General features: G+C 45.1%; 1 protein-coding gene across 1 annotated transcript in view; it reads left to right on the plus strand.

The window, feature by feature from the left end:
• The window catches only part of CASQ2 (calsequestrin 2), a gene marked incomplete at its 3' end in the record, with an annotated part of 62,420 nt that overhangs the window by 14,470 nt on the left and 35,299 nt on the right, over positions 1-12,651 (plus strand). Inside the window, exons 2-4 of the mRNA XM_082832360.1 lie at positions 6,936-7,020; positions 10,475-10,575; positions 12,027-12,138. Coding sequence (XP_082688486.1) covers positions 6,936-7,020; positions 10,475-10,575; positions 12,027-12,138 — 298 coding nt within the window. The remainder of the gene's footprint in view (positions 1-6,935; positions 7,021-10,474; positions 10,576-12,026; positions 12,139-12,651) is intronic.

The raw sequence follows: 12,651 nt of genomic DNA on the forward strand, positions 1-12,651 counted from the left end.
CCTCCTTCTCTCACCTCCTACAAGGCGGCCAGTCCTGGACCCTGTGGTTTTCTCGTACACTCTCCTCACTCCTTCACCCCTCACTTGCACAGTGCCTTCAGGAGCTCTCCCCCAAGCTCCAGGTTGGCACCTCCAGCTCTCGGCTGGATTTCCATGGCTGTGAACTCATTGCATCTAAATCCAAGCTGAGAAGCTGGCTCGTGGTTCTGGCATGCCCTCCTGACATCTCTGTTTGCCCTTCACTCTGTTCCCTGGCTGGAGACCCTGGAATCATCTTGCCTCCTTCTCTCCTTGGTTCCCCGCAGCTTCTCCAAAGTCATGAAATAGTTACCAGGTCTGAATGATTCTCAACCTCTAACATTTTCTCACAAGTTACTTCATGTGCTGCCTTAGCTGGAGACCAGTCTTCTCCCACTCAGTCTCCCAACTGGTCACCTTCGATTCTACTCTCCTTTCTATCTGTCTGGTCTACGCCCTTAGATCAACCCTCTCCGAACTCAAATTAGCCATATTGTTCTTCTACTCAAACATCTCCCAAATCGGAACCGTTAGTCCTAGTATTCCAAGTCCTATGTGCTCTTTTTCTAACATGCCTTAAATACACTACGCCTTTCAGCTCCCCTGAGAAGCCCTCTGCTCGAGAACAGAAGCCTCTTCTCTTACACTCACACTGTGCATTTGCCCCTCCAAACCTTCACCTATTTCTGCTGCTTTTTCTTCCTTGGATGTCTTTGCTGCTCTCCTCTGCTTATCCAGACACTCCTCCTGTTTCAAGGTCTAGCTGGTCTCCCCTCTTTCTTCCATTCATTTATTTAATAAACTAATATTTTTGAGCTCTCCTCTGCTCAGGTACTGTACTGGGTGCTGGAGATAGTATATGGAGAAAAGCAGACAGGGACATGGAGCTTACAGGCTCGCATGTGGACAGTTGATAGACAAATGATCGTATAAGTGAACGTGTACTTACAAACTGAGAAAGGGCTGTGAAGGGAAAGCACAGGGCACTATGGACAAGTGTAGAAAGGGCACCCAATTCAGACTGGGAGTCAGGAAATGCCTTTTGAGCAACTGACATTATGTGCAGACTTCAAGGAGAAATAGGAGTTGGCAAAGAGTGGAGGGAAAGATCTTTTAGGAAGAGGGAAGGGCATGCACAGAAGCAGAGCATGTTGAGTGTCTTTGTGTGAATACAACCAGGCATCCCTGTGGGCAGCTGCGGCCCATGTCTTGGTCTAGGACATGGGAGCTGAACGAGGTGATCCTGTGCAAAGACCTCCTGATTCAGGAAAGAATTTGCTGTTTTGAGCAGCCGAAGACGAGTGTGTTTAAGTAAGAGGCAGAGTGGCCCCAAATGAGGCTGGAGAGGCAGGCAGGCCAAACCGTGCAGGGCATTGCTGGCTATGTTAGGGATTTTGGATTTCATCTTGAGTGCATAGAAATTAAATCTATACTCCTTATCATAGCTTATGAAGCTCTGTATGATTTGACCTCCCTGCCCACGAGCTCTCTTGCTCTGTCTCCATAGCCCTTATTTTCTGTCCTAGTCCTTTAACACTTACCAGCTAATTTTTCATTAGCTTCCTCCCTAATGAAATCACAAGGTCCTTGACTCTGGAATGTGTCTTACACTTTTGTTTAGCATGGAACCTTGATCACGGTAGGTCCTCAATTAATAATTACTGTTCTTTTTCCATCCCAATATGTTAGGCTTTGGTATTTCTGAATTAGTACAAGGTTCAGAACTCTATCCAGCTGTCAGAATAGTAAGAAGAAAATATAACACTTATTAAGCACTTACTGCATGCCAAAAACTGTGTCAAGAACTTTACACATTATCTCATTTAATCTTCTTCAAAACAGCCTTATGAAATAGATATTGGTATTGTCCATATGTTACAGAAGAGTGAGCACTTATGACCAAGTCAGGAATCCAGGTCTCTGATGCCAAGCTGTGTACTCTTAACCACTAGGATTCCTGGGTCATTTATTCATTTAAAGCTGAGATCTATTTCTACCACACCATTACAGAGGTAACAATGGTACAATAAATACCTATACAATGCAAAATTTAAAAAGAGAAAGGACAGGGGGCTTCCCTGGTGGCACAGTGGTTGAGAATCCACCTGCCAATGCAGGGGACACGGGTTCGAGCCCTGGTCCCGGAAGATCCCACATGCCGCGGAGCAGCTAAGCCCGGGTGCCACAACTACTGAGCCTGCACTCTACAGCCCGCGAGCCACAACTACTGAAGCCCGCATGCCTAGAGCCCGTGCTCCACAACAAGAGAAGCCACCACAATGAGAAGCCTGTGAGCCGCAGCAAAGAGTAGTCCCTGCTCGCTGCAACTAGAGAAAGCCCATGCACAACAAAGAAGACCCAACACAGCCAAAAAATAATAAATAAATAAATAAATTTATTAAAAAGAAGAGAAAGGACATACTATGAATATCCACATTTTTACTACTGAGGTATGCATATTATTTAATATAACTTTTTTATATAAAGTTATTTTTGTACTCAAAAGAATCAGCAATGGTCAAAGCAAATCCTAATGTTCTTGGAAAGAATGAGCACGGCACCAATGCCCAGCGGCTGCAGGTACCAACTGATGAGACAACCCCATTCTCTAGGATGGACAAGAAGCAAGACCATCCGAGAAGTAACCAACCAACCAACCAAACAGACAAAACCAGCAGGGGAAAGATTATAAGTCAACAGGAGAAAACTGGAGTCTGATCTGAAAAGAGTATTCCAGTTTTCTGGGAATTTAGGAAACATATTGACTCTATCTTTTCTCCTCCTCATGGTTGTAAATTTTAATCACTGTCATTGGTAACAATTTCCTCTTTGCCCTTTGGCTCAAAAGCCTCTTAAACTTTTGAAGTACTTGGGCCAGTCCATTCATTCATCCAAAGTATGCTGAGTGTCTCTAAGGAACGATATGAGATACAAAAGAAGCACAAAATGGGCTTTTTCTCCTTAGGGAGGAAAGATGCACAATACAGAACCCTAGTGATTGCAAAATAAGAGCCAGAGTGCTGTGTCCCTGTAATGGGCTATTGGAATTCACAAAAACGAGGCTGGACTCAAAGATGAGTCTGGAGCTGGGCTTTGCAACCAAGGCCAGGCTGGCAGCAACTGGAGTGAGCCCGGTGGGATTGTGGTGCAAGAGAATGGAAACTATGAGCTGGAAATCTAGGACCAGAGCAAAGGTGGAGATGAAGCCAAGGGGGAGAGGCAGACAGTGTCTGGCCAGCCCCATCAGCCCAGCAGGGGTTCTTGGTCCTGGAGAGAATGGTCATGTTAGGAGTCAGCCCAGAAGTTCCCAGTCTTTCGCCACAGCCCTTCTCCCCCATCCATCTCACTGCTCTCTCTTGGGTGGCTGCCAGCCCTGGCCACCCTTGACCTAGGCCCAAGAAGGGTGCTTGCTAGGGCTGATGGAAGTGATGACAGAGCTCAAGTGGGCAGACTTTGGGCCTAATCGCCGTGGGAGGCGAGAGTGACAGGACGCTGCAGGGATTGTGTGTAAGGGTACCAAGGAGAAGGTGGGCAGGTGTCAGCTAGCACAGGTTCCTGGGCCATCTGCGACTGCCAGCTCTGTCTATCCATCCGTGCCTAGGACGATAATTGGCTGTGCTTAAACAGAAAAGCAGAAAAACAGAACTGAGTTTGCCTGAGCTAGCACCTTCCACTCATATATCTTCAAATGTCACATATAAATACCAATAAGGTAAGAGAAGGGCATGCTTTACAAGCCTAGGAAAGGCACACATTGGCATCTACCTAAGAAACCAATAAAACATGGTGATGTATGTCTAGGAGAGGTCAGAGTTAAATTCTCTGTTTAATTCTCAGTTAATCTCTAATATTCTTACTACTATTAATATTTCTCTCCTACACTTAAGGTGAAGTGGCCAACAGGGCTAAGCATGGCCCGTGGGTCACAGCTGGAAAATATTATGCCAAGCACTTTTGGATGAACAGACAAGCATTTATAGCAGTTTTCCAGAGTGCGGTACAGGATCTGCTGCGTCAGAATCATGGGGCTTGGTAGTGTGGTTTATGAAAATGTAGATACTTGAGCTCCACCCCAGCTCTATTCTCTACTTTCCGGTGCTGAAGCCCAGGAAGCCCCATTTTAACCAGTGCTCCAGGTGATTCTTATGCACACAGAAGTTTAAGAACCACTGTTAGAGGCTCATGCTTTAGGAGTTGGGAAACTTACTAATATCACAAAGCCATCAGGTCTCATCATCATTAATTTTTAATGATAGAAAGGGAGCATTTAAGTTAATGTTTTGATAGCACTAAATAGGACAGAGTGGCTTACACTGAAAACCAGAAAACTCATTCAAAAATAACCTTGTCTAGTAAATTGAATGCAATAGACTAAAGCCAAGTGACTTCGCAGAAAGACCTGTTTAAGCATTACAGGGACGCTCAAGATGAGTCATAATCTAAACACTGATGATACGTTTCATCCTAAGCCTTTCCTAGTCTCAGTCAAAATCTAAGAAAGAAGAGAAAACCGCCTGAGGGGTGCGGGTGTCATTTGTTATCTGTGTCGTGTCCACCGCCCCCCCCCGCCCCGCCCCGCACCCCCCCCCCCCCCGCCACCCCGCCATCACCAGAGGCACTCCACAGAGCAGCTGTCTGCGCTTCCGCCCAATATCCTTAGCCTTAGAGGAACTTAAAACTCTAAAACTTTTAGGGAGTTCCCTGGAAGGCTAGTGGTTAGGACTCAGCACTTTCACTGTCATGGCCCAGGTTCAATCCCTGGTCAGGGAACTAAAATCCTGAAAGTTCTTAGTTTCTTAGTTCTTAGTTTGGGAAACAAAACAAAACAAACAAACAAACAAAAAACTCTAAAACTTTTAGGAAAAAATTAGAAAAAAATTTCAGGATACGGGATTAGGCAAAGAGTTCTTAGACTTAACACCAAAAGCACAATCCATAAATGGAAAAACTGATAAACATGACTTCATCAAAATTAAAAACTTTTGTTCTGTGAAAGACCCTATTAGGAGGGTGAAAAGATAAGCTACAGAGTCGGAGAAAATATTTGTAAACCACATATCCAACAAAGGACTAATATTTAAAGAGCTCTCAAAACTCAACTACCAAAAGTAATCTATTTGGAAAATAGACAAGAGACGTGAACAGGTATTTCATGGAAGACAGTTTACTGATGGCAAATAAGTTCATCATCATTAGCCATTAGCAAAATGCATTAAAACTGTAACGAGATATCACCACACATCTATTAGAACAGCTAAAATAAAAATTAGTGACAATACCAAATGTTGGTAAGGATGCAGAAAAACTGGATCTCTCATCACTACATTGCTGTTGGGAGTGTAAAGTGGTACAGCCACTCAGGAAAACAATCAGCAGTTTCTTTAAAAACGATGCAATTATGATACACCCCAGTAATTTCACTCCTGAGTATTTATCGTAAAAAAATTAATACTAACCTTCACACAAAAAACTGTACATGAATGTTTATAGCAGCTTTATGCATAATAGCCAAAAACTTGAAACAGCCCAGATGTCCTCCAATGGGTGAATAATTGAAGAAATCGTGGTACCTCCGTACCACGGAAATACTGCTCAGTAATACAAAAGAATGATCTATTAATAGACACAAGAATCTGGATGAATCTCCAGAGCAATATGATGAGTAAAAAAAGACCAACACAAAAGGTTACATATTATATGATTCAACTTATATAACATTCTTGAAATGAAAAGAAATGGGGAACAGATTAGTGGTTGCCAAAGGTGAGGGAAGAGATGAAGGTGTGGTTGCCAAGGGTTAGGGAAGGGATGAAGGTGGAAGCAAGTGGATGTGACTATGAAAGGACAACATGAGGGATCCTCTTGGTTACGTTCTGCATCTTTACTATATAAATGCCAATATCCAGTTTTGATATTGTATGATAGTTTTCCAAGACGTTACTTTGGAGCAAACTGGGTATAATGTACGAGGGATCTCTCTGTATTATTTCTTACAACTGCATGTTAATCTACAATTATTTTTTTTAAATTGCAAATAAAGAAATGTAATATTAGTATTACATGATCTTTTTGGTAGCTTCTTCACTCTATTCTATTTTAAGCTTCCATTCAGCCAGATGGCAGGAATTAGATCTCAGGCAACTGAGGGTCTCCCTACTTCCTTATATCTAAGTTTCAGGGAGCTTAACACGATGTCAGTCTTGTGCTTGGTGTCATCATCTAGGCTGGTGTCCACCCAGAGTAGTTTACGGCCATCTGTCCACCTGACACTGTTGTATCCTCTTCACCTTCGGGGCTATACTTCCACCCAGGTACTCTGATAGTTCTTCCTCTCAACTGGAAGCAGGAAAACTTCAGAGGCTGCCTCTGGTCTTTTTACCAGATACACTCAATGGGCATTCTTACTCCTCAAGCCCACGGGGTGGAGGGCCTTGAGGATTATCTTGGGTACTGGGGTCACAGGTCTCCTTTGTCCTAAGGTCCCTCAGCCTATCTGGCATCTTTTGAGACCCCACCGAACCCAAGGTTCATTTGGTAGCTGTGATGGGCTCCAGGCCCCATGTTAGGTATCTGTGGGTATCTAGTACTTTTTGCTTCCTTTCTGATCCTGTTGTCTCCCAATTCAAATTTTATCTACCCTGAGGGCAGAGAACGGTGTGCGACAAGGTCTTCCAAATCTTATATCTTAGATCTGGTCCTTACACTTTTCTCTCCTTCCTTCTCAGAATTCTACTGAATCATCCTTCTCCTGAGGGCATAAGCATAGAACCCCTACATTGCTGCTTGAACTGGTCACAGAGTAACAGGAAGTATGGAGGAAAATCCTCTTGTCAACATATCAACATAGTATCCCGTGGTATTTTCTACAGTCTTTCTGATCTTGATTCACTTACTCTCCTACTTGTCTCTCCCTTCAGCTTGTGGCCCAAGTCCTGGAACATAAAGATATAGGCTTTGTGATGGTGGATGCCAAGAAAGAAGCCAAGCTTGCCAAGAAACTGGGTAAGTGTGATTTTCTTTGAGATATATCATGAAGAAACAAATGTGTCTTGCAAAAAAAAAAAAGTATGGTCATTTTTTCTTGCATGATAACTAGACTATTTTTGAATAGATTTAAAAAGATCCTGCATACCTTAGTCTTGGCTTGGGGAAGAGTCTCACAAAAGTAAATACAGGTCTGAATTAAATAATTTCACATTAGTCATCTAATATATCTTTGTATCAGTACAAGGAAGAGGGTTTCTTCCTGAAGAAATGGACACTAAAGATTCAAACCTTGGGCTTCCCTGGTGGCGCAGTGCTTGAGAGTCCGCCTGCCGATGCAGGGGACACGGGTTCGTGCCCCGGTCCGGGAGGATCCCACATGCCGCGGAGCGGCTGGGCCCGCGAGCCATGGCCGCTGAGCCTGCGCGTCTGGAGCCTGTGCTCCGCAACGGGAGAGGCCACAGCAGTGAGAGACCCGCGTACCACACACAAAAAAAAAAAAGATTCAAACCTTTATTTCCAGCTTCTAGATCATGTTAAAAGGCTAGCTTCTCGATGGCGGGTGGGAAGTATAAGTTAGGAATTTGGAAGTAACATATGCACATTACTATAAATAAAATAGATAAACAACAAGAACCTACTGTATAGCACAGGGAACTATACTCAATATTCTGTAATAACCTATATGGGAAAAGAATCTAAAAAAACCAAATATATATGCATGTATAACTGAATCACTTTGCTGTACATATGAAACTAACACAACATTGTAAATCAACTATACGTCAATTAAAAAAAAAAGCCTAACCTCTCTATCTCCCTGACATGGTGATCTCTTTGAGGGAGATCAAATCTCTTTTTCCAACACCTATTATTTCCTGACCTCTTGGCTGAAGCAGCCAACAAAGAATGTCATTAATAGTAGTGACTCTAGGGTCCCAGTGGTTTCTAAATTTAAGTCCAAAGCCCAGCTGGGCATTGTCACCAAGGATGAAAGGGAGGATTTAGATGAGGTATGGTTAAGCAAGCGACTGCACAGCGCAAGTTGTAATCTCTTGTGTCAATATGTCATGGTTAAGTGCAAGTGCACTTTAAGATTCTTACACCTCTAATCCCAAGGAGAGAGAATATAGGTTACTCTGCTGGGTGGAAACACCCCCAGATGTGTATTGCCCATTTCACTTTTTCTGCATGACCAGTGAAGGATGGCTATTAAAAGAGAGCAGGAGGTTATAAAACAGGACCTTTGAAGAAAGGTTAATTGGATTTGGAGTAGTAAGCACAGGATAAAAAAGATAAGTGGTGGTTCAGTAAATACGTTCAGGCACACGAAAGTGCATTATCTTAGAGAATTTCAAACAACTGTTTTCTATTTTATGTTCAAGAATAGCTTTTTTTAAAGAAAGATTTAAATTGTAAGAAACAATATTTTAAAAAAAAGAAACAATATTTAGGGTTAGCTACAAGGAAGAACTCATGACTATAAAATAATAATGAATTATTAAGAATGCCTGGGGTATCTCTTTCCCTGGAGATAAATTAAGAAGTTTTTTTCCCTTGAGCAGGGGAACAAAGCATGTTCAACTCTTTCACTAGTCAAAAGCAAGTTGATGAGCTGTCCAGCGCCTCTTGATACCCTAGTCTTCTCCCTTCCCACTGTTTTTGTTTGTTTGTTTGTTTGTTTTTTGTGGTATGCGGGCCTCTCACTGTTGTGGCCTCTCCCGTTGCGGAGCACAGGCTCTGGACGCGCAGGCTCAGCGGCCATGGCTCACGGGCCCAGCCGCTCCGCGGCATGTGAGATCTTCCCAGACCGGGGCACGAACCCGTATCCCCTGCATCAGCAGGCGGACTCTCAAGCACTGCACCACCAGGGAAGCCCTCCCTTCCCACTGTTTTAATGAGAAGTTGAATTTGGGAGAATTTCCAGTAAATTTAGTTAGAGGAAAACGCTGGTGTTCCAGAAATCTAAAAATTCACGGAGGACAAGCAGGGTAAATATTCATAAGAATGGACTGGTGGATATCCTCCCCATGGAGGATGTGATGGGGGTTTAAATGTCTAAATGAACCTCTAAATGAAATGGGGCGGGTTCTTTCTGACTATTCGATCCTCGGAGTTTACAGGACAGTTGTATTTTGTGAACCTGCTCCGTGATCTCCATCCCCATTTCCATGTGCCTGAGTTTGGTCTCTGGACTGGTGCAACAACCTCCTAACTGGTTTCACTCAGAGAAAAATCTAACAGCGGGACACTGGCTGAGGTTCCCCATGGCACCCTTTGTGATCAGTCACTGCCTGCTTCAGGGATACCTGGCCCATTGCTCCTTTAGGTTTACAGACGGTGCTCCACGGTGTGCCACGGGTTCTTCAGAAGTGCCCTGGGACACGGTGGGCAGCCTCCCTTTCCTAGAGGTTCTGCAGAAGAGTTCGTCTGGAGAAGGCATCCTTCAGCTAATCCGAGAGTTTGAAAGCAATTAATCTAAGGAATTAAGGATGCCATGCCGTTGGACTTAAGGCCAGCCTCAGCTATTTAGCATCCCCGGGGGGAAATGCAGTTCTCCAGCAAGCATCTGTGAAAGTACACAGCATTACGCTGAGAGTGATGGAGGGTAGGAAAGAAGATGCAGAACCTGCCCTTGCAGTGTTATCAGCAGACTGGGAAAAGATGTGCAGAATTCAGTTACAATAGAAAAGCAAGCTGTTCATTCTGGCTGCAAACATCTATGGGGAGCCCAGTGTGTCCAGACTCCATTCAAGGCGCTGGGATCCCAAGACGACAGCAGCCCTACCCTTATAGAGGGCTCGCTGTTATAGCGAATACCTCTAAATGGAGCTGAGAGCAGACCCATAATGGCAAGGGAGATTGGAGCGGCCTTCTCTGGAAAAATGGGTCATAAGCTGAGACCCAAAGGAGTTGACCGAGATGGGCAAGGGGGTGGTGGTGGTGGTGAAGGTCACTCTAGGCCCAAGGAGAACATCTGTGCAGAGAATCATGCGCTGTGATTTTTCCTTCATGTCCCCTTTCACAGCAGCTCTTGGGCAAAAAGCCAAGGGAGTTGCACAGGGATGAGGAGTGCAGTTCTCAAGGGAGCACGGGTCCACCCAAGGGAGGATGTAAAGGATAGGGCTGGCACTAGGTTGTGGAAGGGCTTGAATGCCAGGCTAAAAAGCCAGGTAGGCAGTGGGCATGAAAATTTTTGATAAGAGAATGGGGTCAGCAATACTTTTGGAAAATTAAAGCAGTGATGGAGTGGAGATTAGATTTTTGGTTCTTGACTAGTTCATTTTGAGTTTCCACTCTGGGAGCCCTTCAGAGGTGTGGCTGCAAGGGAACCGATCCTAGGGTTCATGCTAGTTCCACTGAGCCTGACCCCATGTCACCCAGGGACCCTGAGCCAGACCGTGGCCAGTAGGATGGCTCTTCCTACATCGGAATGACTTTATTTGGGGAACTCTTTGTTTTTTTTTTTTAGGTTTTGATGAAGAAGGAAGTCTGTATGTTCTTAAGGGTGATCGCACAATTGAGTTCGATGGCGAGTTTGCAGCTGATGTCTTGGTGGAGTTTCTCTTGGACGTAAGCATTTATGCATAGTGGCCCTGCATGGCGCTGTTTGGGTTCAAATACAGGGGGAAGTAAAAGCCCAAAGTAAGAACAGAGAAGGTGAATAACCTGACCTGGTCTAAGAAAGATATCTCAAGCTTCACAAAAAACTAAAGCATGTCTATATCACGGCAATCCGTCTACTGGGAAGCTGGCCCTTCCATCACCTCAGAAACTATTTTATTAGCGACCAGAGGGTCACAAATCGGGACTGTGTAGTAGTAAGATGTTAATTCTCTTAGCAATTATACACAAACATCCCCAGAATCCCCTTGGCTTTGTTCCAGGGCTCCTGAAGAAAAGTGTAGGAGAGAGAGTTGGATAGTCCCTGGAAGATGGGGTAGGGAGAGGGGTAACAGTCTGCTGAGTGACCCCTCAGGCAGGATGAAAAGAGGCAGGGCTAATGAGACACCCAATATCACACTCCCTCTCAGCCATGGAGGTCCAACACCCTGGGGTCCACGTGCTCAGGCAAACAGAGCAGCAAACATTATAAAAATATTTTCCCATAGATAAACTCACACTTTCAATAACAGCTGTGAAGTCAAGTTCTTTTGAACACAGGTGCCTGTGCAGATATAGAACACCCATAATGGTGGTTCCTTATCTACCAGCTGGAATACAGTGGCCTATTGCCTTTTCCCCACTGCCTCAGAAACCCAGAGAGAGGGTCGGAAGTAAGTTGGAGGTTACTTCCTACAAAAAAGTGCTCATAGGCTCTGCTTGGCCCCCTCGCTAACCCATACCTATAAGCGCTCAAAAAGGCTGAGGGAGGCAACAGGATAACTGTGGGCCCCATGGCCCTGCTCTGGCTCTGTCAACCAGGAGGGGGCTTTTAGATGCAAGTACCTTAAAGAAGAAGCAGCGTCATTGACCCACACAAATGGAAGACCAGGGCGAGGGCAGATTTTAGGCTTGATCAGTCAGGGCTGCAGCTCCGTTTTTCTCTGTAAATCACAGATAATGCTCTTTTCGGGGTGTTGGCTTTGTCCTCAGGCTGCCTATTCTCAAGTTGGTTATAAGATAGCCAGAAGCAGGAGCTGATATATCACATTTCCTCATTCATATCCACTGAGCGGGGGAGGGAACTCCGGCCTCCCATTGCTCTCTTAAAAGGAAAGTAGAACTTTCCCCAGGCCCTGGAGAGTCATTGGCCAGGATTGGGTCACATGCCATTCCTGAATCAATAACCGGCAAGAGAAATGGAGTTGCCCCCAGACCGATCAGCCTACCCCTTGAGGTAAGGTCGGTTCCTCTAAGAAGAGAACTGTGCTCACGGGGGAAGGTGGGGTGGCGATGGAAGCACCAGGACCCTGTCCACAACTTCCCTCCGAAGCCCTCTATACATGTTCCTGATTTCCCCTCTGGGGAGGGAAAAGTTCTCTTATCTGAACAGCTTTTGTGGCGCGTGTGTGGCATTCCAGCTCATTGAAGACCCCGTGGAGATCATCAACAGCAAACTGGAAGTCCAAGCCTTTGAGCGCATTGAGGACCATATCAAACTCATCGGCTTTTTCAAGAGTGAGGACTCAGAGTGTAAGTTGTCTGTCAGCCCCAGCCTGTCACTCTAAAGGCTCTTTTCCCAACAAGGTGTGTTAGATTATCCAGAAAGAAGATGAGCCATTAGCACATCACGTGCTAGGTAGCATAGAGGGAGAATCTTCCTTGCACCCTATGGAATGGGACAAATGAGCAGAAATTATGCAAAACAGGCAGGGGAGCTGAAAGAACATTAAGGTTGGGTCTTGTTTGCTGACCTTGAAGGGGGCCGAGTATTTGACAGAAGAGAGAAAAGCCCTTCCTCCACCTTTTCCACCTGCCCACCAACCCCAGATGGGGCAGAGAGTGGGCTGTCACTCTGACATCGGCAGCTCCTGTGGTCAGCAGTTGGAGAGCTTCTCAGTTACTTGGACAGCATTAGAGGAAAATCTGGGTAGGGATGGGCTTGGGAGCTACAGCACAATGTGGAAGACTGCTGGCCAGCCCCCCTTGACCACCAAGGCTGCCTGCAACGGCACAGCCACGCCCTTTGGTACACTCCCTTTGAAA

Source organism: Leucopleurus acutus (assembly GCF_964270905.1).
Source record: "Leucopleurus acutus genome assembly, chromosome: 2".
In the NCBI taxonomy this organism is placed as follows: domain Eukaryota; kingdom Metazoa; phylum Chordata; class Mammalia; order Artiodactyla; family Delphinidae; genus Leucopleurus; species Leucopleurus acutus.